Below are 26,520 nucleotides of genomic sequence, written 5' to 3' on the forward strand. Positions count from 1 at the left end.
ATTGAGATGAATGGAGCATGGTACTATTCATTGTTTTGTATTTTTAGATTGTTTTGGAAACTGACTTCATCATCTAGAGATGTTATCTGTAATACCATCAGAACATGGTAGATTCTGCAGAGCTCTGCCCACAGTTGTCACACCAAGGGAAACCATATATCATCTCTTGAGCTGCATTCACCAATTCATTGCTGCCAGTTTCTTTATCTCTTTAAAGATTATTCATTTTCCCACAGTCTCACTGCCATTTCCTTTCTGTGCCACCATGGAGCATGCCATAGGGGATGTTATCTCAAAGCGGTGGCGTCTGTCTGTCTGTCCATCTGTGTGTCTGTCTGGGTAGTCGCATTGTTGTGAGTGCACTAACTAAAGAACAATGTACGATAAAATCTCCACAAATAGACCTGTCTGGTCTGACTAGACTAGAATACCTTCCTGCTAATATTTGCATATTTGTGATTACTCCTTAAAGACATAATATAGGGCTGTAGGTATATTTTAGCAGCTACAATTAGTGGCAGAAAGTTTAAAGGTATTGTAGCACCAACAAGCTGGCAGTGTCAACAAAACTGAACTTTCTGAGCTGGTAGAATTCCTTGAATTGCTTTGGACTGTATAGGTGTTCCTAATAAACTGGTAACTCATTGTATTCTCTTCAGTGCTCTACAGGGTTCGTACAATTTTGAAAGTTCAGAAAAGAAATCACCAACAATCTCTACATATTTGAAATGAAACAGTTGTGTCATCATATTTGTTTGTTGTCTGGACTCTGCATTTCTTTTAGTTTCAGCTCCTCAGTGGCTCAATAATGTTGATGATGATGGTAATGGGATTTTGTTAACTTTGGATCGGTTTAGGCTAGCTGATCCCCCGTTTCCAGTCTTTGTGCTAAGCTGAACTAAAAGCTGTTGCTTTATATTTACCGTGTAGACATGAGCTTGGTATCAATGATTGCATTTAAGTCTCCACCAGAAAGTATTTCCAAAAATGTCAAACTATTCCTTTATTGTACCTTTGATATTTGTGCTTGTGCTCTTATAACTACAGCACAGTCACACATAAACATTCCTGTGACAGCTTTCATTGTCTAATATCTGTATACATTAATTTACTTGCTTTTCATTTTGATTTGTGCGAGTTAACTTTGTGTGAAGAACTTTGTAAACAACTGAACACCCTTCGTCCTTCCTTCCTTCTTTCCCACACCCCTCTTGTCACCTGTCACTAGTGACAGTTGTCTTCGCTCCGGGAGGAAACATACTGTGACATGACCTGATCTGTGGCTTACAAGGTCACCTATCTGTCCCTCACTAAGACGCTGTCTGACAACTTAGTAACTTCTTTCATTCCTCCTACTTTCCTTCCTTTCATCCTCCGTCTGCTGTGTCTTCCACCTCTCTGTTCCCCCCTGCTGATCAATCTATCAGGAGGCAATCATTTAAAATCACCATTATAAGTGAAACCAGTGTAGTGGGAAACCAATTAACCTTTGCATCCTCCCTCTCCCCCAGGCCCAAGACCTGAATGTGATTGAGGAGGTGATCCGCATGATGCTGGAAATCATCAACTCCTGCTTGTGCAACTCTCTGCACCACAACCCCAACCTGGTGTACGCGCTGCTCTACAAGAGGGAGCTCTTTGAGCAGTTCAGGACGCACCCATCCTTCCAGGACATCATGCAGAATCTGGACACGGTCAGTTGCCATTTTTCCTGCTTCAGACCTGGTATTGAGATACACTCTTGGTGGTCCGATCACAAGTGTAAAGATCTGAGTATGTGAGTCACACCTGGCATTACAATTCGTCTCCAGATTCGTCTCAGTTGATCACTTTCCCACTCAAAATGCAAATTAACAGTAGGGCTGTTTGTCAGCTGAATGCCCATTACTGTCCATTTGGCCATTCAATATGTAGATTTGACTGTTCATTCCTTTTTGGTTTTTTTTTAGTAACGCCACACTAAACTCTATCAGCTGACATGAGCCTCATATTTTGCCTGAGCTGCCGGAGGCGCTCTTCTGCACTGGGATTTATAATTGAACTATGAGGAGGACGCACACTTTTACTTTTTCTGACCATGAGGAAATCTGATGTTTTCACATCATGTATAATGAAGAAAGGCAGACAGAGTCACAGAAAGTAAAAGTGTGCATTCCAGCACACCACAGAAAAACACATTTTTCTTTTTTTACAAGGAACTAAACAATTAAATATATTGTGTTTATTGCCGAATTTACAAGAAAACACAAATCATCAAGAATTCACAACAGTGGTTTAACTTCAGCACTCTGCATGCAAATAAACACGTTTGCAATATGCTTTGTTGTTCTTAATCGGCTGACCAACAGTAGTAGCCAACATGCTGGGACAAATGCACACAATGTTTTTCTCCACAAAGAAAGAATAACTTTAAGATATAAAGTTTAACATTTCTGCATTAAAATGTTTGAAAATGCTAAACATATGCTAGATATTTTTAGTTGCTTACTTACATCTTCCCAAATGTTTTCAACAAAGTTCAAACCCCAAGTAATAAGTAATTTTTTCAAGGTAATGGTGCTTTTTACATTAGTAGTTGCGAGCTAGTTGCTGTTACTCCCGTGAAATCACAGGATACGTCAGAGAGTGAGGGAGGAAATCAGCACACATGACTAAACATAATGAGAATAAAACCTTAATGTTACGTCTTACATGAACATGATTTCTGCCTGAGTCACGTCAGATGAATTTTCATCAGCTATGGTGGTTGTCAAAAAGTAAAAATGACAATACCCATGATGCCGCGCCACATTATGATGCCATCAAGCTATATCTTTTGTTATTGTTTTAATATGTGCTACGTTTAACAAATAAATTTACAAGAGGGCTGAAATAATTAAGAATTTGTCATAGACAGCGTTTCATAAAGTTTATAAAGCTTCTCCTCAGTCAACGACTCTGAGAACAGTGCGATTTCAGTGGAGTCTGGTAGGGATGTTAATGATTAATAATTCACCAATTTATTGCCATTAAGAATTTAAAATATTAGAAATGTATTAATCAGTAATTAATTGATAGTCTAGAAATGGCAGTAATTGCGCCTCATTTGACTTTATTTTGCTTGCCTAAGGCATTTGTTGAATAAGGAAATTAACTTAAAATGAGAAAAAACAAGAAAAAGATATGAATGAGAATAAATGAGGACAAAATATATATTATCAGTAATGATTATTAGATTAACTGATAAATCAATTGTTAGCATTTCAACCATCAGTTAACGATATTGCACAAAATTTGCAAACCTAGTGTGTGTGTTCACAAACTTCCGATGAAGAAAAGCCAAAACACATATTTGTATTTCAGTGATTCAAATGATATTCCTCAAGAACATAATTTGAGTAGACCGTCCCTCAATATGTCCCAGAACACATTTGTGTACACTCTACTTTAAGAATGTGTTCACAGACCCGCTCTGAATGTTATCTGATCAGGTCTCATAAGCATCCTGGTTGCATTCACACCTGCACTTAGAGCTGTCGGCTTGTGATGGGATCTCCCAGGACGCATGTCTGCACAGCTCTGAACAAGCTCATAGTCACCCAGATATCAGAAGTGAAACTTGAACCTCAGAGAGTTTCCTCTCATGCTGTTGGCTGATTTGTGGTAATTATTCCATAGATCAAGGTCACACAGATTTTCCCTGAATCTCCTCTCCATCTGCATTGAAATTGTCAAAAATCCAGTAACCTAAGTGAGCTGCATGGTTAACATAGTATCCAGTTGGACTGTACAGCCTGCTGAGAGCTCTGTGAGCTTAAGTAGTATTGATGAATTAATCAGTCCCCTAGTGTCAAGAGGCTCACTGTCAAATATTCATTGAGAGTGTTTGGTGTATGGGTGAGGAAGGAACAGAGCGAGAGAAAGCTGTCATTCATGGCTGTTTTGGTCCTATAGAGGAGGAAAGGAAGCTTTGGTGTGTATGAGCGAGTGTGTATGTGCGAGGGATGGGGGTTGCTGCATACATTGCCATGGGCTTTGCTGTTATCCATAAGTATGAGGGAAGCATGCTATCCAGAATCCCTCGGTTAAGTCAGTCTCCCTAAGGCTATTCTGCGAAGCCTTCCCTGTGCCTGCAAATCTGTGTGTGTGTGAGCATGAGATTCAGGATGAGGGGCTGCTTTGCTCCTCTAAATTAACCCCATATGGGAGGCCTTCAGAGTTAATGAAGGGATTAGTATTAGATAGATGTAGACACACACACACCCACACACACACACACACACACACACACACAGTGCTCATGTAGGCTGTGGCGTGTTTGAATTCTCCAAAGCAAAGCACAGAACGTGTGCAGAGAAAACATCGCCTGTAGATGCATTTTCTTTCACTGTTGGTTTGACAAAAAGAGAGCATTAAAAAGAATCGGTAATACCTACAGTTTTTTAATTATCAAATATCAAAGATTTCTCCAGGGAAGAATCTCGCGCGGCAGTAGAAACGCAGTTTCCTTGATCTCTTGTTTGGGCTTAAACCCAGAGGGCATCAGATAATTTGAGCTCCAGTGAAGTGCTTATTTTAAGTGGGACGAAACATGCTCAAACCCTATGGTAAATTTGTAATATGAAATACTGTATGTATGTATTTTATGAGTCTGTAGCCTACAGGCGTATGAGCCAAGCCTGTATTCTTAGCATTTTGAATTTGTGCACTGTCTCTAAGCAGAATTCATGCAGATTTATTGCTATTATGTGAACTTTTAGCCACTTATTTGTAAAGATTCTCACAAAGTATTGTTATATAATTGACATATAAATTATACTATACGTAGCTCTGTACCCCTGCATAGTATTGGAGCATTTTTGTAGCAACCTACTGTTGCTAGGAAACATGACCACCCATGGATACGTCTCGTTGGCTGTTGATGCAAAAGAATCAAAATACAGTCTCAGATTGAACAGATCAAAACAAACCAGCTTGTTTTTTTTTTCTGTTGACAGCATGTCATGATGTTAACAGGTTGTAACACTCACCAGTGTTATTGTTTACAGAATGAAGCCCTATATATGTAGCATGATGCCGCTTTGTACCAACTTTGATCTCCATATTGCACCCAGTGTCATCATATAGGGTGTGGCTGCTGCAATATCAGTGTGACAGCTCCAAACAGCGGGATTAGAAGAGTCAAAGAGCGTCATGACAGAAGTGGGAGTTGGTTTCCAACCTCAGTGAGATCAGGCAACATTAGATCCTGTGTATTCAGAAACAAGAACAGGTTTTAATAGTAAAAGACTTGGACTAAAGCCCAACCGATATTGGACTTTTGAGGCTAATATCTAAAATATTACTTACCTTAGCAGTCATTGGTAATATTAACAATCATTAATCAGAATTAAGAAAAAAAAAACAATACCAAACGCATTTTCCCCCCTTAATCAAAGCTTCTTTTTTCACAGCAACATATTGAATTAGATACAGCGTTACTTAGCCTATGAAACATATAAAGACATAGAGGCCTACATATTAAAACACTTAAAATTAAATATCACTTAACATGCACTCGTAAAAAATAATCTGCTCTGTATTTCAGATCTTTATTTGATAGTAGATAGATTGAATTTTTTCGTAAGCAATGAAATTCTCAAGGACCAATTGATTAATCATTATCATCCTTAATTTTCTTTTCTAAGGAGCCCAAACATAACCAAACATTTTGTGATAAATATTTTAGTTTAAGTTAAGATATTTTATAGTCAAACAATAAACTGTTGCCAAAGATGACAGAAATAATAATTGTCTTCATTCTGAACAGAAATGACAGCGGGATATTGGTCAATAACACCAGGTGTACACAAAACAAAGTGTACAACAAGTTGTTTAAATTTTTAGCTTTAGATAAAAAAAAATCTAAAGTTTTAATTAGGCTTGGTTCAGACGGTAGCCAAATCAGATTTGTTTGTCAAATCACATCTTTAAGACCGACTGTGACCAGACTTGATTTGTGTGTCCAGACACAACCACCATATCTGCTGGGGTTGCTGTGGTAACAACATATGCATCAGTGACTGTGTAAGTGTCAGTGGACAGTTTATTTAATTGCTAGTCCATCCATGGACTCTTGTTCTCTGTGTTGTCCTCCGCACCACTCTGTCACACTTCTGTCACCCTGGATTTGACTTTGGTTTTGCGTGTCGCATTGCGAGTGATGAAAATGACACTTTGAAGTCCAGTGAGAGTGACCAGACTGAGACGCATCTGTAGAAATCTGTTTGCTGTCTAGACTCTCTAAAAACAATGTAGATAGACCAAAAAACACAGATATGGGCTGGCAGCCTAAACACGGCCTTAGTGAGCTTTAGAGGTGCTGGTAGGCTGATTTTCTTGCCTTTGGACATAGCAAGGCTAGTTGTATCCCCTTGTCTCCAGCCTTTATGCTAAGCTAACATCTCCTGGCCGTAGCTTCATGTTTAACTGACAGATATGAGAGTGATATTGATCTTCTTATCTAACTCTCAGCAAGAAAGCATATTTCTATGAATGTTTGCAGTCAAAATAAAACCACAAGCCAACTTTATTCACATTCTTTATGCTTGCATTACAGATCATCTCTTTTAGACTAAATATATTTTAGGTTCTGTATTTTGATTGGCTGTTTCCTCCTGTGTGACCTTTAGGTGATCGGCTTCTTCAGTCAGCGTCTGGAGCAGGCTGGAAGTGACTTGTCAGTTGAGAGGGTTCAGGAGGTCATCATGAAAGGAGCCCAGGCCCTGCCCACAGACAGGCTGAAGGTAAAGACGTCTCTCTCGCTCTCACACACACACACACACACACACACACGCAGACACACACACAGTAGGGGGGGACAGATGGAGAGCACGAAGACGAGGAATAATGAAATATGAAACTGGCTGAAGAAAAAAGAAGTGGTGCATATTGGACCTCGAGGTGTTCGTGCAGACGGCACTGTGTGTTTTCAAACGTTTGGTGGAGGCGAAAAAAAGAGAATTAGTTTGTCTGGACAGGTGAGAGACGGAGAGGTATGGGGTGAGGACGTGGACTCGGGCAAGGGAAAGATGGAAAGAGCCACTGGGACACGAGACAAAAGGCTAAAGCCCAGTTCTCATTAGCATTAATGCCCATCTTCATTCCATCTCTGCTGGCCGGCTACATGCGAACATGTAATGACATTTCAAGGAGATGGGATGGGGGACTAGGGGGCACTTTGTCATGGGCACATAAGATCTAAAGGAGGGGGGCGAGGGGGGGGTGGGACATAAATCTGCCACCGCGCCTCGTTACCCAACACTCCCAACACTCCTGGCGGGTTCGCTAACCCCCGCCCTTCCCAGTGCTCCTCCATTAATCAGTGAGGAAATATGTAACCAGCGGTCTCCCCACTCCGCTCCTCACCAGCGCAGAAGCTCTTAATTGCATGTTTCATCATGTGTTTCATGTTCTATACTTGGCGGCTGGCTGCGAGGCATTTGTCTCGCTTGCCCATGTGGAAGAGGGATGGTGCGTGGCCACGGGTCCATGTGCTGTCTCTGTCTCCGCGCCTCGGAGCGTTAATGTAGCCATCGACCATACAGCCGTAGAATTACACATGGAGACATGTGCATAACCCTGCCATGTCCTTCAGCGAGGCAGCTGCACCTGTAGCACACACTCATGCAGTCAGCTGGAGCTGGAATACAGTATGTCTGCCTGTGTGTGTTTGCAGATGACCATTTGTGTGTCACTGTTTCTAGGCGCGTAACTGTGTGTGTTTCATGTTGGCAGTCTTTTTTTTCTCTGCACAGGGTTCCTACGCAGTGTGGAAAAGTATAATTTTGATTCAAGTAATTTCGAGGTCTGGATAAAGATGGAAAAAGGAAAGAGTATGGAAAATTGTTTGGTTTTCCACATTATTGTCCCTGTTTAGTTTCCTAAAACATAAAAAACAGAATCTCTAAAAATAAATTGATCATATAAGCAGAGTGTTTTTCATTGCGTTGAGAGCAGGCAGCCAGCGTGGCCATAATGTTTACCACTGTGTGAGAGAGTGTGGGCCAGAGTGAGCTTAATGTTGTTGCAAGCAAGGCAAGAAGTATGGACTGATTGAACCAAACCTTTATGGCTGCATTCATCATTTTGATGGACACAGTGAATAAACAAGGCAATGCATAATTCAATTATTTAACTTTTTTCAACTCATTTTCAGGGAATAAAAGAATCATATATCATCATTATACAGCAAAGGATTGTACAACAAAATTAGGGTTGTAGTTCCTTCATGCTACTCACAAAATACAAAATATATACAGATAATGAATGGAAATCAGTAATTTACAAACACAAGAATACACTCATGATATAATTCTTTAGTCCATTTTTTAAATTTATGTTGGGTTGAATGTAAACCGCACCAACAAGTCGATGATAATTTGGTGATATCTTCACATTAAAAAAGTTTGATGTCGTTTTGACTGTGTTTGAGCATCAAGCATCATCACTGTAAATACACCGAGTCCTCCTTCCCTCATCCTACCAGAGACCTGCCTGTTGCATCCTGTCACCTTTGAACTGGTCCGGCCATCAAGTGCAACAGCTTGACCCAGGATGTTTTAAAGCACAAAACAGTCTCCGGTTTTACGTTTCTCAGCCCACCTCAGTCCCGTTTCGTCCATTTCATTTTCCCGGCCAGGAACGGCTCTCGTCCCCGCTCACCTCCGCTCCTCTCGGGGCGGTCCGTCACAGTTTGTCAGGTCGATCTGACTGCATCTTTGAAAGATGCAGACTTCATTTGTTGATCGCCTCGAGGTCCGCTGCTCTTGAAATCGAAACTCCTCGCTTCTTTTTCCAATGCCTGCGAGTGTATTTCTGTCACAGGTGCTGCATGTTTCAGCAATAAAGCTGAAACAAACATTTTAAAAGAGAAAAGCAGCAAAGTTCAAAAGAGCTACAGCCACTGGATCTATGTGCACAGTTGTTGCCATAGCAAAAATATTTGGTTATTATTTATAACAGAGACAGAAAAGTATGAGGGGAACAATAATTTAATATTGTTTATCCAGAGTATAATAATAATAATGATAAATGTCAGAGATGTTTGACAGTGGAATGTTGTCCAACTTTCTGCATAGGATGCAACACCCAAAATGGGTAAATGCAAGTTTTCCTTGGGCTATAATCCTATAAATACAAAGCCTGGTTGGCTGATGATTCCAAACTGGAAAAGAAAATGTCAGATATGGTCTGCAAGAAAAAAAATCAAAATGGAAAATGTGTAGGAACCCTGGTGTATTTGCAGATGACAGTTTGGATCCGTGGGTCCCTGTGTTTGGTTGTGCAACTCTGTGTGTGTGTGTCGATTAGTGTGCAGCCATGTGTTGCAGTCTTTTTTTTTTTTTTTTTTTTTCTGTGCAAAAGTGTTGTTGAGCTTCACACTGACTCTCCGCCATGTGAGTGCTTTCCAGCTCTACAGGGTGACATGAAGCAAAGAGAATATCTGGGCAATGTCTCCTCAGGGAGAAGTCCCAGCCGCCTCGTAATGCCATCGCTCAAACAAACAGCTGTCTCTCCACCTCGCGCTTCCCTTCGTCTTATGAGCTCACTCTCCTATTCAGCTCCGAACGCGAAAATCCATCGGCTGGATTAATGTTGTGTGGAATCATCAATAAGTTGGTAATTACTCAGTAAAAGCTCTTCAAAGGAGTATTGGTGCCTCAATCAGTTGTGCGTGCATGGAGAGGGCTGACAAGAAAGAGCTGTAAGGATGTTTGTTCCTCTCAAAAAACAAACAAACAAACAAACAAACAAACAAACAATTACAAGTCTGAGTGTTTTCTGCTGGGTTTTTATTTATTCTATCCTGTGGTGATTTTCACATTTTATAGTAGTGCAGTGCATGTCAATGAATGCTTTATAAGCTAATAAACAGTTAATCTTACAAATGCTGTGCTGAAATTTGAATTCCTGAAGTCATGTTGACACTAAATGTGCTAAATTTGAAAAATAACATCTTCTCTGACTGTTTTGGCCTCCGGTCCTTTACAATCAAAACCACAGTTTTTGAAGACAGAGGTCACAGTGTTTCATTGTGGCACAGATAGTTTATTGATCCATATATAGATATACTTAAATACAAAAAACATACAAACACTAGTTTAAACACAGTAAATAATTCTAGAGGCACATTAGTCATATTAAACATTAATTCATGAAGCATTTAAATGAACAGAATGGTAAAACACTAAGGTTCACACTTGACGCAGCTGCTCTTGTCTGCCTTTCCCTAGAAAAAACTGTGAGCTCTGGAGAAATGGTACACAAAATATACATTAACAATAAATACTTTTTTTTCCAGATAAATTCTTGACTGCAATTAATCATTAATCATTATCATCCCCAGCAGAGACCTCTGTCCGCTATTTGCAGTTGAGAAACCGCAAAGCTGCAGCACAGCAAACATCAGCTGATCAAATCATAATTTTATGGTTGTGATGTTGTCTGATAAAATCACATAAACACAGATTAATTACAACCGCTGTGCTGCTGTCATTGGCTGTATCGACATTTAAAATGAGTGATCACAGAGAAAGTTGGAGACGACAGATGGCTGTCTCAGCTTCGCCAGCCGTCTGTGACTGGACAGCTACAGAGAGTCGGTTACCCTGCAGTTCCCCGTCCTCCTGCGGTCACATATCCTTTGCGGGGTCGCGGGGGGCTGGAGCCGATCCCAGCTGACATCAAACGAGAGGGTTACATCCTGGACAGGCCGCCAGTTCAGAGAGACAAACGGTCTTTAACGCTCACATTCATACCTTCAGGCAATTCAGAGTCACCAGTAAACTTAACTTGCATTTTTTCTGACTGGCAGTTGGCGGATTCAGATCAAGACTTTCTTGTTGTGAAGCAACAGCGCTCCCGCTCTATTACTGTCATTTTAATACAGCTAAATTCACAATATTCTGGAATTGTTCTCATTTACATATTTCTATAATCTGACAATGGAGTATGAAATAGTGCTATAACCCCTGATCATAAATTATACCTGCTAACCAACAATCATTCCTAAGCTGCTGTGGTGGCTGCAGTGTGTGTTTTGCAATATTGATATTCAAAATCAATCCTAAAGAAATCTAAAGGTGACAGAAAGTCCTTCCTTAACAGCCACACATCCCTTTCCCTTCACTGGGTAGCTTACATCATTGTTTAGCAAAAACTCTGTTTCCCCTGTACACAGTGAATCACCAAGTCAACATTTTAAGATTTATACAGTTTTGAGAAAGCGTAGTTTTTTGGGTGAGAAAAATGTAATTTTATTCTCAGACAGAGGGCTCCGGTTTGCTTTTCAACGTGCCAAAGTGTGGATGCATGTCATGCAAACTTAATTTTCATTTTTATCCACCTTAGAACATCATGAAGTGTCTGTTTTTTTAGGTGGAGCTGAAAGTTGTAAAGTAAATAATCGTTGTTTAGTTTTTCCTGACAAAACTGAACCGTGTTGTTTTAGGTGAGGGGAGCACTGTAGACACAAGACCACAAAAAGCTTGTTTACTTAAAGGACTTAAAAAGCATTTACACAAAGATGTGGACATGCAAATTAGGTCATCATCCCAACTGAAAGAAAGGGTTAAAAGAAGGTGGTAAATACCCCAGGGGTGACCGTCAGTGCCTCGTCACTCAACCGTCTCATTCTTTGTGTGTGTGTGTGTGTGTGTGTGTGTGTGTGTGTGTGTGTGTGTGTGTGTGTGTGTGTGTGTGTGTTGTTTCAGGGTGTGTGTGTGTGTGTGAAGCTGAGTGGCTCTCATGGGCAGCGCCTGTGGAATGTGTTGTTTAGCCTGACCAGCTGAAATCTGCCTTATTGAGCAGTGATAGCCTACAGACTCTCTGGCTCCTCAGGACGGGAAGGAGGGGGGTGGGTGGGTGTGGGGGGCCGTACCAGCTGTTACTCAGTACCTGCCCCGGCCATTAGAGGTCTGATGGCTGGTCAGCACTACTCTCCTGCACATTGGCGAGACAGGGAAGAGGCATTTTCTCACTCTAAAGCCTCTCTGTGCCTGCAGGAAACAAATCTATGTCTCAGATTGTGGACATCAGACAGTGGGTTTATAATACAACTTGTTGTCACAACTGATCTTCTGTCCTGAGTTTAGCAGGCATCTGACAGAAGGAGGAAGGAAGTTACTTTAGAATTATTTTGAGATTACTGTAATTAGAGATACAATGATTAGTCAGTTAATATCCAGGATTTCAGCTTCTCAAATGCAAGTATTTTTCTGGTTTCTTTAGTCTTCTCTGATTGTAAACTAAATATCTTTGGGTTGTGGACAAAACAAGACATTTGTGGGCTTTGAGATGCAGTGACAACTAATCAATTTACAAAGAAATTATGGACAGATTAATCGGTAAGAAATATAGTTGGTAGTTGTTAGCAGCCCAAATTGTAATCATATGGTAAAAGTTAAAGGAACCGTGTACCTCCCTTAACCATAAACTTTGCTCCTATCAATCTCCAGTTACTTTACTAACATTTCATAAATTAATTAAAGAAAATATTTCTATGGACCATAGCAGCGAGACAAAACAATGAGTATACAGCCACGCTAAAGGCTGTGTGAGGCTGTACTTTAGGCACAGTGGTGCTTTGAGCTAAATGCTAATGTCAGCGTGCTAATTAGCTCTAAGTACATGGTACCGCTGAGGCTGATGGGAATTAGATAAGATAGAACTTAATTTATCCTGAGGGAAATTGTTACACACCTCTTGCAAAACAAAGTAGAAAAGAGTCAATGAAGTTGCAAGTATTTGAAATATCAGTTAACAAGTGGCCAAAATCCAAAATATGCACATTAACGAAAATATAAACTTGGTTAATTGTAATAATCATAAGTTGCTAATATCTCAAGGTGCCTTTTGGTGGGTAATATAAATATACTAAATAAATATACAGTTGCAGTTTGGACACACTTTTCATTCATTTTTTTAAAAAATAAAAAATGCCACAGATTATAAAAAGAGTGTGCAAAACTGTCATCAAAGCAAAGAGACCAAAAAAGGTTTTCACACTTGTAGGTTGACAGAAACAAAGGAGAAGACTATGGGACGACAAAAGAAGACTCTTTCACACCGTCGTCAGCACTTGCAGTCACCAATTTATTAACAATGTGTTTAAATCTTTTATTGCAAATGCAGAAGACAGTTTGAAAGAGTCTTTTATATATTAGATTCTTAAAAAGCAAAAGCATTCTGCCTCGTTTTCATTTTTTTCTCAGGACATAATTCAATATTATTACATAATTCATAGCTGTAACGTCTCCAATATTAATCCACATTGTAGAAAAATAATTTAAAGGAAATAAGGAAAGCACCTTGAATGAGAAGTGTGTCCAAACCTTTGACTGGCACTGCTGTACATATATATTTGAGATGTGGCACATATGCAAAACAAGAAATCTAATGTCATTGGTTTTGTGGGTCTTTGGACATAAACAAAGTATTGCACAAATTAAAATGTTACCAAAATAATGGTGCTGGACGAAAGGTCAGAGTATCACCAGATTCATCCTGAGGGGAACAAAATTTCTTGACAGTCCGTCCAGTAGCTGTCAAGACATTTCATTTCTAACTGTTTCATCATCTGGGAGCCATAAATGTCAGTACGATATTTTGTACCAATCCATCAATACCGTGACAGATATTTAACAAGTGAAAACTCTGACCTGCTGGTGCTGCCGGAGAAAAGTCAGGTGATCTTCAAAGTGATTAGGATTCAGCCTCTTGGAGCCATGAATGTCTGTATAAAATCTACTGTCAGTCCATCCAAAGGTTGTTGAGATATTTCAGTCTGGACCAAAGAAATGGAATAGATAATATGCAATCAGAAGTCCTGTTTGCATGGGACTAGTATTACCAGGGGATAAGCAAAGTCTGTCTTTTCTCAAATTTACCCGGATATGATGTCAAGGCTCTGTGTATCATCAGCATTTCAGAGATGTTACGCCCATCCCTCAGCAGCCACATTGATAATACAGTTTACAGTTGTTTTATCTACTTTCTGTTATTTGTTCAGTTGTCTGACAACAGAAAACAAATGTTGGGGGTGAAAAACACAACCCTAAATCACAGAAAGTCACACAGATTTGCACTCAACCAAAATTATCACAGGACCTCCGTTTTGGGCGAAATATGGCAGGACATTTGTGGTGGAATTTTTAATTTACAAATTACGGACATGGCAGATTTGCATGGGATTAAGATTGCAGACGACCTCCGCAATTATTACAAATTGCCAGAGGACCCCAGGTAATACCAGTCTCATGCAAATAGGGCTATAGAAGACAGAGAAAAGCAGCATTTCCTCACATTTGAGGACCTTGAACCTGACGATGTTAGATATTTTGGCTTGGTATTTATTCACACCATTATGCTGAATTGGCGGTATAAATAATGCAGTGGCCACTTCAATATGACTGTAAGTTTGGACAGGAAGTGGACTTCAACAAAACTATCTGAATAAACATCAGGGTGGATTTTCTGTATCACCACTGTGTGAAACATGGCCTGAAATAACGAGTGGCTGTTATTACAAGTGAATGACTATTGTAAGCACTTTGTTTACAGTGATACAGTGTTTTAAATTACACAATATAACCTTTCAGTGCTTGCGTATGTACCTGCATCTTAGCGCGCGCGTGTTATTGTGTGTGTTTAGTTAGTATTTGCTCCCTAGCCGCATTCTTCTCTGTCTGGCCGAGCTCTGACAGCTCAGCAGCGTGCAGAGGAGGGACGGGAACACAGAGTCCCGAGTGAAGATATGAGGCCAGCCAGTCCGTCTGTGTTCAGGGGCGAGGGCCTGACCCGCCAGGACCCATAACTAACTGATATGAGCCTGGGCCAAGTGGGTCCAGACAGCTGCCAGACCGAGAACAAAACAGAGAGGGGGGAGAGGAGAGGGAGGAGGCAACAGAAATCTGGAGGAGAGGAAGCCAGAGTATAGACAGAATAAGAGACGTAGATAATATTAAGGATAGGACGTGGCAGTCTGGAGATGCTCTGATTTTTCCCAGAAAGCACTGGGGTGTGGAAGGGACATTTTTGCTGTGAGGCATGTAGTGATATCCAAGACTTCCCGCACCACCAAATCCCTCGGTGGTTCTGTCTAATATAGAAGTAGCAGGAAAAATGTTGGCCATTGTGACTCAAGGATCATTTTTCTTTTTTCTCATTTTGTGCTCAGTATCTAGTGAAAATGCTGTATATTCCTGCCGTTTAGGGTCATAACTTCAGTCAAGTTGGCACTTGTCTCGTTGTAGTCTAATTTTGATGTGAGATGTTAGTTTTAGTGGCACTCAGTGCATCATTTTCACTTAATTTTTAGTCTCTTGACAACCTGAGAGATTATGTAGTGCAACTACTACTAATAGCTCATTTATCATTAGATGAGCAGATGTATTCACGTTCTTGCTCAGAGTTAGATGAGAAGATCAATATCACCCTCATATATGTACACTAAATATAATGAACATGGGCAAACAGACGGTTAGCTTAGCATAAAGCCTGGAAACAGAGGGAAACAGCAGGCCTGGTTCTGTTCGCACAAAAACTGTGAAAAGTGTTTAAATGATAGTTTGTGGTTTTACAGATATACTTGTTATTTAGTGAGCCAGCCCATGACAACCCCCCTGCTCTCCCTCATACAAGCATGTGTTGCGATACTCGACTCATGTCTCTGTGTTCTTTCCTGTGTTCGCTTTTGTAGCTTCTAGCTGAATCTGTGGTTTGAGGTTTAGTTTTTCTCCTGCATTGTTGTTTGTACTTTCAGGTATCTGCTTCATTTTACTGTTTCATGTTCGCTTTCATCGTCATAATCGTGTTAAGATACTGCTAATGAAAACCCAATTTTCCCTGATTTTGCAGCTTCATAACAAAATCTCTTAAATATCAAAATAATGGGGGGCTTTTAGTTTGAAGAATCATCCATTAAAAGACACCTTCAAGCAGGTAGCTCTGTTGAAATAGAGATCTAATATGAGGTTGAATTTCCCACATTTTCAGAAGATAGTGTGTATAACATTGGTGTTTCATCGAAAATGTCCCCATTGTGGGACTGATAAAGGAATATCTTATCTTATGTCTTATCGTGGTGTCAGTATTAGTTGTTTTTAGATATTGGAGTTGGAAAGAATGAGTTTCCTGATGTTTCTTTATTCCCCAACAATAACCCTTCAATGACACAATAAACCAGACACCTGAGAAAAGAGCCTACTTGATTTAAAAAGAAAGTGTTGGATAGTATAGCAGTTGAAAGGAAAGCTCTGCTTTTATTGTTAATGTTAGGCCACTCATGCCTTTATTTTCAAAGGCACAAAGCATTCAAATATATGCAGTAGTGGCTTAGAAAAGACCATTTACGAGCTTGTAGTCAAGGTGTGATTTGTTTAACATGTTCATGTGAAGTGCGTACGCTGTATTCAAGGGTCGTGATGAAGTGCTCCTCATATCCAGTTACAATCTAGTGGCGGTTTGGAGCAGCATATATACTGATATATTGTTCTTTAGTGTTCTGCCACTATATGGAAACCTGTAGTGTGCAGCATTATATTGCCACAGTGGCTTATGTGTTATCTATAGACGTGTTCTTATGAAAACAATAACTTCACATGACAGTTGCTGCTTACACCACATGTTCCTCATATAGATGATCTGATTAGTTTTTGTTCCATACATTTGCAAGTTAATGAGGGAAACCTTTGAGTCCTTAATCTTAACACCACACGTGTTTGAAAGTATGTTGACATAGCAGTATTTGCTTGCTGATTAATGCTTTAATTATCTTAATGACATAATTAGCATAACTGGTTATGTTTCATTTATCATGATGATTATGGCAGGACATTAATCAGCTCAACCGCCTCCTGTTTTGGTTTGTTTGTGCTTATGAGTCAGGAAAGCTGCGAAATAAAAACAAAATAATTCACATCTAAAAATAAAACCATACTACATCATCTGTGTTAGCAAGTACAAACCAAATTCCAAAAAAAGTTGGGACACTGTGTAAAATGCATATAAAATGGAATGCGATGATTTTCAAATCCTTTCCGACCTGTATTCAGTTGAATATAGTACAAAGACAAAATATTTAATGCTCAAACTGCTAAACGTTATTGTTTTTTTGTCAATACACACGCATTCTGAATTTGATACCTGCAACACGTTCCAAAAAAAGTTAGGACAGCAGCAACAAAAGTCTGAGAAAGTTGTGGAATGCTCAAAAAACATTCACAAGGTAAACAGGTTAATTGGTAACAGTTAATAGTGTTATGATTGGGTGTGAAAGGTGCATCCTTGAAAGGCTCAGATGTCCAAAAGCAGGGATGGGACGAGGGTCAACACTGTACAAAACTGCATGGACAAATAGTCCAACAGTTTTAACATTTTTCAACACACATTTCAAGGAATTCAGGGATTTCACCATCTACGATCCACAATATCGCTGAAACGTTCAGAGAATCCAGAGAAATTTCTGCATGTAAGGCGCAAGGCTGAAAACCAACATTGAATACCCGTGACCTTTGATCCCTCAGGTGATACTGCATCAACAACCCACACAACTGAATAAAAGACATTACTACGTGGGCTCGGGAACACTTCAGAAAACTGTTGTCAGTAAACACAATTTGTTGCTGCATCTACAAACGCAAAACTCTACCATGTAAAGTGAAAGACATATATCGACAACATCCAGGAACGCTAAGGATTTCTCTGGGCCTGAGCTCATCTGGGATAGACTGAGGAAAAGTAAAAAGTGTACTGCGGTCTGACGAGTCCACATTTAAAGCTGTTACTGTGACCTTTTGACTAGAGAGGAAAAATGACCATCCAGATTGTTACCAGTACAAAGCTTAAAAGTCAGCATCTGTGATGGTATGGGGTGTGTTAGCGCTTATGACATCATGGCTAACTGTCACATCTATGAAGGTCCCCTTGATGCTGAAAGGTACATGAAGGTTTTGGAGCAACATATGCTGCCACCCAGAGATGTTTTTCAGAGACGTCCCTGCTTATTTCAGGAAGACAGTTCAGCCAAGACACATTCTGCACGTGTTACAACGGCGTGGCTTTATAGTAAAAGAGTTCAGGTTCTAGACTGACAGCCTGCAGTCCAGACCTGTCTCCCACTGAAAATGTGTGGTGCGTTATGAAGCGCAATATACAACAACAGAGACCTCAGACTGTTGAGGCACCGAAGTCAAATATCAAGCCAGAACTGGAAAGAATTTCACTTTCAAAACTTCATTAATTAAGAGTCCTCAGTTCCCAAATGCTCTCTGGGTGTTGTTAAAAGAGACAGTGATGTAGCACAGTGGGAAACGTGCAGCTTTTTTGGAACATGTTGCAGGCATCAAATTCTGATTGAATGTATATTTACAAGAAGCAACCAAGTTTATCTGTTTGAACAATTAAATAATGGTCGAAAAAGATTTGCAAATCATTGCACTCTGTTTTTATTTACATTTTTTTTTGTTGTTGTTGAAAAAATGAGCCTGCATTGAGTAACTGTCACTGTCAGTGTCATATGAACATTTGATGAGTTGGTCAGCTTGTCTACGAGACAGTCACCTACACACAAATACCAGCCAGATAATACGGCTCCTGTATTGTGTCTAGCCATCACAATGGCTGTGGTGTGTGTGGTCTAGCCTCAGTAGCCTGGCATATGGCCTGTGACCCCGTAGCCCCTCTGTCTGTGTCATTATGATACCGATAGTGTGGCTGTGAATAGAGCCAGCCGGGGACTCAATAGGCCCGACTGGGACCATCGCATAAAGGCCCTCAGCGTCTGTCTTTCACCGCAGACTGATTACTGGCTGCGTGTGTGCATATACTTGCATGTGTAGACAGGAGGACATAATGAGGTACCCCTGTATTATTGATGCTCTTCTTTTGCTATCTACCTGCTGTTAGGTGGGCTTGTGTTTGCTTCCTGCAGGTTTGAAAAAAAAAGAAAGGCTTGCAGACACAAAGAGAGCTCAATATCTTGTTTGAAAAAAGGTGATTGTGTCAAATAGAGCTGCAATGATTAGTCGATTCTTTAAGCTTATATCACTGCAAAGTGGGAATCGATTGGTTTGGGACTGATTGTTAAACAAAACAAGAATAACTTTTGGCCATCTGAAATTATTTTTCACAACATAGTGACATTTTATTGACAGAAAATAATCACAAGAGTAATTGATGATAAAAAATAATCATAAATCCCAAATATATTTAATTTAATCTGTTACCAAAAATTACCAGCTTCTAATGGCTGATATCAATAAGATAACAAATAATTACACATTTTTGTATTTGAAACGGAAGAACAAACAGTGCAGACTCTTGAAATGTTCTTTTATTTTTCTACTTAAGTACAAAAGTACAATTCTATTGTACTTGAACTTGTATAGAATATATTTCCCTAGAATTCAGTTGAAATCCTTCACATAATCAAATATCAATCAAATAATATACATTTTCCATCACTGGCCGATATTCCTATTATTTATCATGCATCCCTAAATTTAATCCCAACGTGAGAAGCTAGAATTTGTGAGTTTTTCTCATTTCTGCCTAATAAATGAAAATCTTTCATTGATTATCAAAAATAGCTGCTGATTAATTTTCTGTGTGTGTGTTGTCTCTGTATTACCTGTGGATTAGCCACAGGCATAATCAACACTGAGGCCCTACAACAGTATAAACCTGATGACCTTGCAGTGCAGCTCAGTGAGTGTTTTGTCCATTAACGAGTCATGTCAAGACAAGCTGGAGCTTGAGGGTCTAGTGGCTATTACCAAGTAATCAGGTTACTCAGCACTTCTCCGCAGGTCTAAACAATAAGGTCACAATGGCTGACTGACAGACTGCTCTGTAAGAGTACACCCCTATGTTTGGTTTCACTTTATTACATTACCCTTTCGTCTTTATGTGCACTATTTACTTGTGCACTGAGGTCAGGTAAATCCACTCCTTTCTGTAGCGGAGCTGTTTTCTCATTTGCCTCTGCGTGGTTCTTGGAGAAGCCATGAGTGACAGTCAGGGTGCTTTATTCGGCAAACAGTAGCTGTCGATATCCAGTCGCCTGCTGGGGTCAGGATGTGACATTAGCACATTAACCAGCCCTTTAACAGGTCAGTGGTCTGACCACAGAGTGATACCTGCCTCACAGGCAGCTGTGAGCAATTTTACCTCACAGACAGATGGAATTACACCTGACAGCCCGGAGAGCTACTGTACCTGATGAAGAGTGATTACTGAGAGGGTGAACAAGTGGACCTACCTGTGCAACAGCACCTCCGTCCATCTGAGAGACAGAGATGTCACGCAGCACTTTATAAATATCCAATGTGGTTGGAGGCAATGTCTTGATGGTGCTGACGTTTTAGGTCGTGGTCAGACCAACAGCAGCACTGTGTGAAAAACTGCGGCCCTGATGCTGCAGAGCTAAAGAAGAAAAGCACAGGGTTGCCACAACACAACATTACCAGGCAACACACTGTGGTGGCCAATTAAATGTTAAAGATTTTTTGACCATGTTTATTTTGCAGAGTTGTGAAATCCTGTTTCACAAAAGTGGGTTTTTTCCTCACATTTCATATTTTTCTGAGAACACTTCTCTCTTAAAGTTGTGGTAGGCCGGTAGTTCAAGTTGTCTGAAAGAAAACTAGACTTCTGCGTCTCTCACAGCCTCTGTTTCCAGGCTATAGAAAATCTAACCTGTGACGGGCGACTGTAGCTCCATCACATTGTCTGTGGTTGTTGTCGAGTCTCATTCCCAAAAGTATTTGACGACCCGGAATAAACCTGAATTTATTCCTCAGCAATCAACTTTTTTTTCTCCAGAAAAGATTACTGCACCTTTGCTGGAGGGATCCTTTTGGTCTATGCTATGACCACCAGTTTTATACTGAAATACCCATGAGCCTGTGAAGGTGAAACCAGTTGGAAATCAGTGTGGTAGCAAAGTCAAGTCCTTTTGTTGTTGCAGTCTGGAAGAAAACATGATGACAGACTTAGGTATAATGTAATGTATCAAACCAGCTCAATAAGCTACTCGCACCACTGAAATCAAAATTGTAAAAGTAAATGCAAGAAGACTAATGAGACTTTCTTGAAATAATCAGTCAGTACAGTAAGTCAGTATTTAGAGATTATTATTTTGAGATACCAGTGTATATTTTAATAAAGTTACTCATTATTTTGAGACATTTTAATATTATTTTGATTAAGTTTCTCATTATAATGACTCATTTTTTCCTCTACATTGGCAGAAATGGGCTTCCACATTTGAGTAGCACCACTATAACAATTCAAAGTGTTGGCTGTGAAAAAGGCCTCAGCATTTCAGCATCTGCCAGCATTTTTCTGTTTCGTCCCTTGTGCATCCTGACCGCATCTTTGTTGCTCCTTTTCTCTGAACAGAAGTTCCCGGAGCTCAAGTTTAAGTATGTGGAGGAAGACCAGCCGGAGGATTTCTTCATCCCTTACGTGTGGTCCCTCGTCTTCAACTCCGGCGTCGGCCTCCACTGGAGCCCGCATGGCATCGAGCTGTTCAGCATGGACTCTGGCTGAAACGCCTCCCGCAGAGGACTGCGTGCGTCTTCATCTCCGTTCAGCATAGAGAGGGAAAAAAAAAAAAAGACTGACGGCATGTGCGTGTCTGTGTTTGGGTGGGTGTGTGTGCGCATTGCCCTTTATAGTATGTGCACGCTGCTTTGAAAGTGCCTCAACCTTGTACAGAATGGTGTTTCTTTTTCTTTTTCTTTTTTTCTTGCAACACAACCTCTTTTTGTTCCCTCATATCGTAAGAGTTCCTCTGCTTCTACACTGTGAAGCTTCATGTGTAACAGTTCACACAGTAACACCCACTCGTGTACGTTCGGTCCTGAAGGGAAAACCTATTTAACATTTGAGCAGCTTCACCTGGTTCCACAGCACATTACGAGTTACATCTCTTATGTAACGCTTTTTGTTATTGCGAGGAGCTCAGGACATTGGCGATGGATAATCCCAGCGTGTTTTTTTTTTTCTTGCTTATAAAGAAAAGGTCAATTAAAAGACATGCACCAAAGTGTCACACGTGCTCTGGTGAACGCTCATTTACAGCTGCACTCGATGCTAAGAAATAGTACCAACTTAAGACTCAAGGCCGGCCAAATGTCTCGGAAAACATACATTTCATGAATAACTTTATTAAGTTTTAAGTATAGTGAATTAGCGTTTTATTTTGATGGTGGGTTTGTATAAAAGATTTGTGTTTGTGAAAAAAAAACTAAAAAAAAAAAGGGTCAGAGAAAGAGAGCAAACAGAAGGTCCTCTGCAGGGTTTTTCAGATTCCAGTCCACCAGTGTTGCTTGGTGGCCGCCTCCAACAGCCCACGTTGAATTACAGTTTAATTAATGCTTAATTTCAGTCCCTGGATAATATTAGCAGTCCACATCGCTCTGATTCATGCGTTTCCATTGTTGCTTCCAGCCCATTTATTTGACTTTACCCTGTCTTTGTCGTTTCCATTTTATCCCTGATGGTAACCCAAGGCAAGTACTTAAACTAGGACAAGTCATTAAACCTCCTGTCCTATTGTGCATAATTACAGTTGTCTCTTTGATTTGTCACTTTATTTGCATGTTTAACTAGAGACTTTGTATTAAATTATTTATTTTCATGTATATTGTTTTTTTATATACTCAGCCCCTCAAAATGTAAATGGTAGTAGTGCTGAAATGACTACTGCTAATGAAAGAAAAACAGCGGTACTATTCTTTGATTCTTCCCAGGTGGGAAACTGGCTTTATATTATTACATATAATATGACAACAGCTGTCATTTTGTGGCGAATATTACTTTGAAAGAAATAGGAGTTTAAATAAAAATATTAAATCAAAGCAACCAAAGTGTCACATGGTTATTAAGCAAAGTGAAATATTGTACTATTCATGGTAGAACATCATGGACATAGAGGGAGGAATTATGTCAGGCAGACAGTGCAGTGCTTTCATAACACTGAATGAAAGCCCAGCTGCCATTCCTGATTTTATCAAATAAACTGGTGTCTCCTGTTCGGCATCTTAGGGCAGGTTTTATTTTAAATACTGCGTGTCTTCTGCAGATTCGCCCATGTCCACCTCTGTTCCCTGTGAGCCCTACTGCCTAATAACATGAACCTCTACTTACAGTAGACAGTAAACAACCCTACAAAGTAAAGAAGACATTTTTGGAAATGCGCTTATTTCCTTTCTTGCCTGCAGTCAGATGAAAATATTATAACTCTCATATTTGTCTCTTAAATATGAAGCTACAGCCAGGGGACGGTTAGCTTTGCTTAGCACAGCACCGCTAAAGCTCACCATGTAAAGGTCCAGTGTGTAACAGACAGACAGGATGAAAGAATATGTCAGAAATGGAATATAGTATTCCTAAGTTTTCATTTGTGTATAGTCACCTGAAAGTAAGAAACTATCCTGAAGCTCTCTGCTAGTCGCCACGAAATCCTACGTACTGGTCCTTTAAAATTGACGCTGCTGTCAGGAGACAGTTAGCTTATCTTAGCATAACACCACCAATTTTAATTTTTAATCTGTACAAAAATTAGGTTAAAAAAAAGAAAAAGAAAATATATGGTTTTACTGTGAGTTGAGGTCACTGTGACGTTGCCAGGCAACCAGTGGGGACTCCAGGAAGTCACTGCATCCACACTGTGTCCAAAATCACGTACTATGCACTACGTACTCACAACATGTATCTGTACAGACAGCACGTATCACGCCACTTCCTGAGAGCCTCACCATGGTAACCTGTGACAACAACAGTATAATTTTGAAAATATATTCTACCTAGCAAAGTGGAACATTACTTAAGCTAAGCTAGCTTTTAAACAACACTGGTAGTGTTTGACATCACAAATTCACTGGAAAACAGGTTTAGTAAACAGTAGAGAGCTGCATGGAGGCCAGTGATAATATGCTACAGAAGGATGCTGTTTTGGTATATTTTAATTTGTCTCTCTTACAAACTCAGCGCCGACGAAATAGGAACAATGTTCAGGAGCTGCATGAACAGAGAGCGACAGGATTTGTGGCTGAGATGACAAATTGTCGCAGAAGTTACCAACCAAGCACCAACAAGCTGCTAAACTGAAATGCGTATATCCACTTCTATCACTGCCAACGGGGCTGGAGCTGATAAATACCTGTGATGACTGCAGGCTCATTTGACCTGGGAATGAATGCCTGTTGTACCCTTTCCCACTGCAGACAAAAGCCAGATGTTAATGGCCTTTTGGTGCAGTGTAAAAGAGTTAAAGTAGAAACATTAAAATGGTATCGATCTTCTCATCTAACTCTCTGCAAGACCGCAGAGAAGCGTATTTCCCAAAATGTCAAACAGTTCCTTTAAAGCATTGCAATACCTTTTTGTGGCTCCTGCCTATAAGTTTTAAAAGGAATTCCCCCCCCAGAGTAATGTTCCCATTAGAGACTGTTACTTTTAAAAAGGTTGTAGAGGCCTGAAGATGTAAAACTGTCTGATGTTTCACAATAAAAAAGAAAAAAAAATTAAAGTAAAAGTCATTGTGTGTAGTTGAAATCTTTTTTTTTTCATCTGTTCTACCTTATCTCCCAACCTCCAAATTGTATCTTGCAACCCTGATCGGGAACCACCGCTGTAGACGGGTTATCTGATAGATGATACTGGATTTTGCAGGTCGAGACAATTCTGTTAACGAGAGCAGAGTTTATACAAAGGCCGTTAGCTGTGTTTATTCTGTTCGGGCTTCGTCGGTGCTTTCTTACTCTGCACTGCAAACAACAACAGAAAAGTCAGCCTAAAAACCCAACTGTCACATTCTGTTTGCATATATTTGCATCACAGAATATTAATAAACGTTAGCGCCGTATGAATCTCATGTCATATTGTTGACTGTTGTGGTCGTAGCTGCAGAGGCAGCAGAAACTGAGGCATGAAACCACGTCGGGGGGGGGGGAAAGTTTATGGCACAATGGTACCCACTGTGTCGCTGGCGCTCCCACTTCCCAAGAGAATTTCATGCCTTTCGTCTCTATTGTATTGATTTTCATGCCTGAAATTCTCTCATTCTCAAGGACGATATAATGGATGCAATTTGATGTAAAGAATGGCCCATTTTCCACGCGGGGTCGTCGGCAGGTTACAGTGAGACGGCGTGCCCGAGGACAAACCGTCCACGCCGACTCTCACCTGCTTCCAGCTCTATTATCGCACTGCCAGATGGTTGAGGAGAGGGTTTTTCACAAAGTGACATGGCCCTCCTTGTTCCTTCATGATGCCGGGGTCACCTTACCATGGGCTCCCGTTTCAGGTGACAGCAGGAAGATGGATGGAGCAGGGGATTCTGGGATGGGTAGTTTATTTATTTTAGAGGCTGGTACATTTACCTCAAGGTCTACACTCTGAGAAATAAGGGTTTCAAATGAGTTCCTTCTGAAGGGCTAAGGTTCTACCCAGAGCCACTTGGTTTTAAAGAGCCATTTTTGATTAAGTGTTTGTCAAGGGTTCTTTGTAAGACTAAGGGTTCCATTTCATCCAAAGAACCCTTTTTGAAGAAAAGTATTTCAAGTGCGTTCTCAGTAAAACCCTGTTAAAAGGTTCTCGGTAAAACCCCCTTGGTGGGTTGTGGAGAAAACCCTTGGAATAAAAAAAGGTTCTCTGTAGAACACCCTTGGTGGTTTCTCGATAAAACCCTTGTAATATAAATAGGTTCTTGCTAGAATCCCCTGAGTGTGCTCTGGATAAAACTCTTGGAATATAAAAAGGTTCTTGACAGAACCTCCCTAGAGTATTCTTGATAAAACCTTTGGGGAAAAAAATTCTCAATAGAACCCCCTGAGCATGCTCTCTGTAAAACATTTGGAATATAAAAAGGTTCTCAGCAGAACCCCTGGGATGAGTTCTAGATAAAACCCTTGGAATATAAAAAGGTTCTCAGTTGAACCCCTTGGTGGATTCTTGTTAGCAACCTTAAAGGTGGAAAGGTTCTGGATAAAACCTTCAGAGAGCATTCTGCATGGAACCATTATGTCATAGATAGGTTCTCTGTAGAACCTCTCATAGGGGGTTCTGGGTGGAACCTTTCCCAGATGGTTCTAACCCTCTATGCTGCCTTCAAGGTAGAACTATCTGAAGTGGCTCCAGGTGTTCCCTTTATAAAAAGATCTATTGGGAACAACAAACGTTTCTCCTAGGGAGACAAGCTGAAGAACCATTTGTGGTTCTAATTAGTACGTTTATTTCTCGGGGTGAAGTTGATTGCGCTGCAGTGTGTCGGTGCAGCGTGGCTCCAGATGCGGCGGTCACACCCGGATCAACGTCGACTGACTGATGTAAAAAGTGGGGCACTGGAGACCAGTCTGCCGAAGTGGCTCTGTATAAACTACTGGTCGCCCCTGGTGACACTGAAGTCATTAATATGACAGATCACCACGGTAACAATGGAAGGTCGTTAGGCTCAACAGTTTTTAGGTTTAGGTCACAGCATGTTGGGAACTC

The 26,520-nt window shown here is 40.4% G+C and overlaps 1 protein-coding gene across 1 annotated transcript in view; it reads left to right on the plus strand.

Annotated features, from left to right (window-relative positions):
- The window catches only part of dym (dymeclin), a 72,856-nt gene extending 49,973 nt beyond the window's left edge, over positions 1-22,883 (plus strand). The window contains exons 15-17 of the mRNA XM_084746178.1: positions 1,512-1,694; positions 6,651-6,764; positions 21,421-22,883. Coding sequence (XP_084602304.1) covers positions 1,512-1,694; positions 6,651-6,764; positions 21,421-21,570 — 447 coding nt within the window. The 3' untranslated portion in view covers positions 21,571-22,883. The remainder of the gene's footprint in view (positions 1-1,511; positions 1,695-6,650; positions 6,765-21,420) is intronic.
- The last annotated feature ends 3,637 nt before the right edge of the window (positions 22,884-26,520 follow it).

The sequence above is a fragment of the Lutjanus erythropterus genome, chromosome 20, assembly GCF_056507025.1.
Source record: "Lutjanus erythropterus isolate fLutEry1 chromosome 20, fLutEry1.hap2, whole genome shotgun sequence".
Classification (NCBI taxonomy): Eukaryota; Metazoa; Chordata; class Actinopteri; order Lutjaniformes; family Lutjanidae; genus Lutjanus; species Lutjanus erythropterus.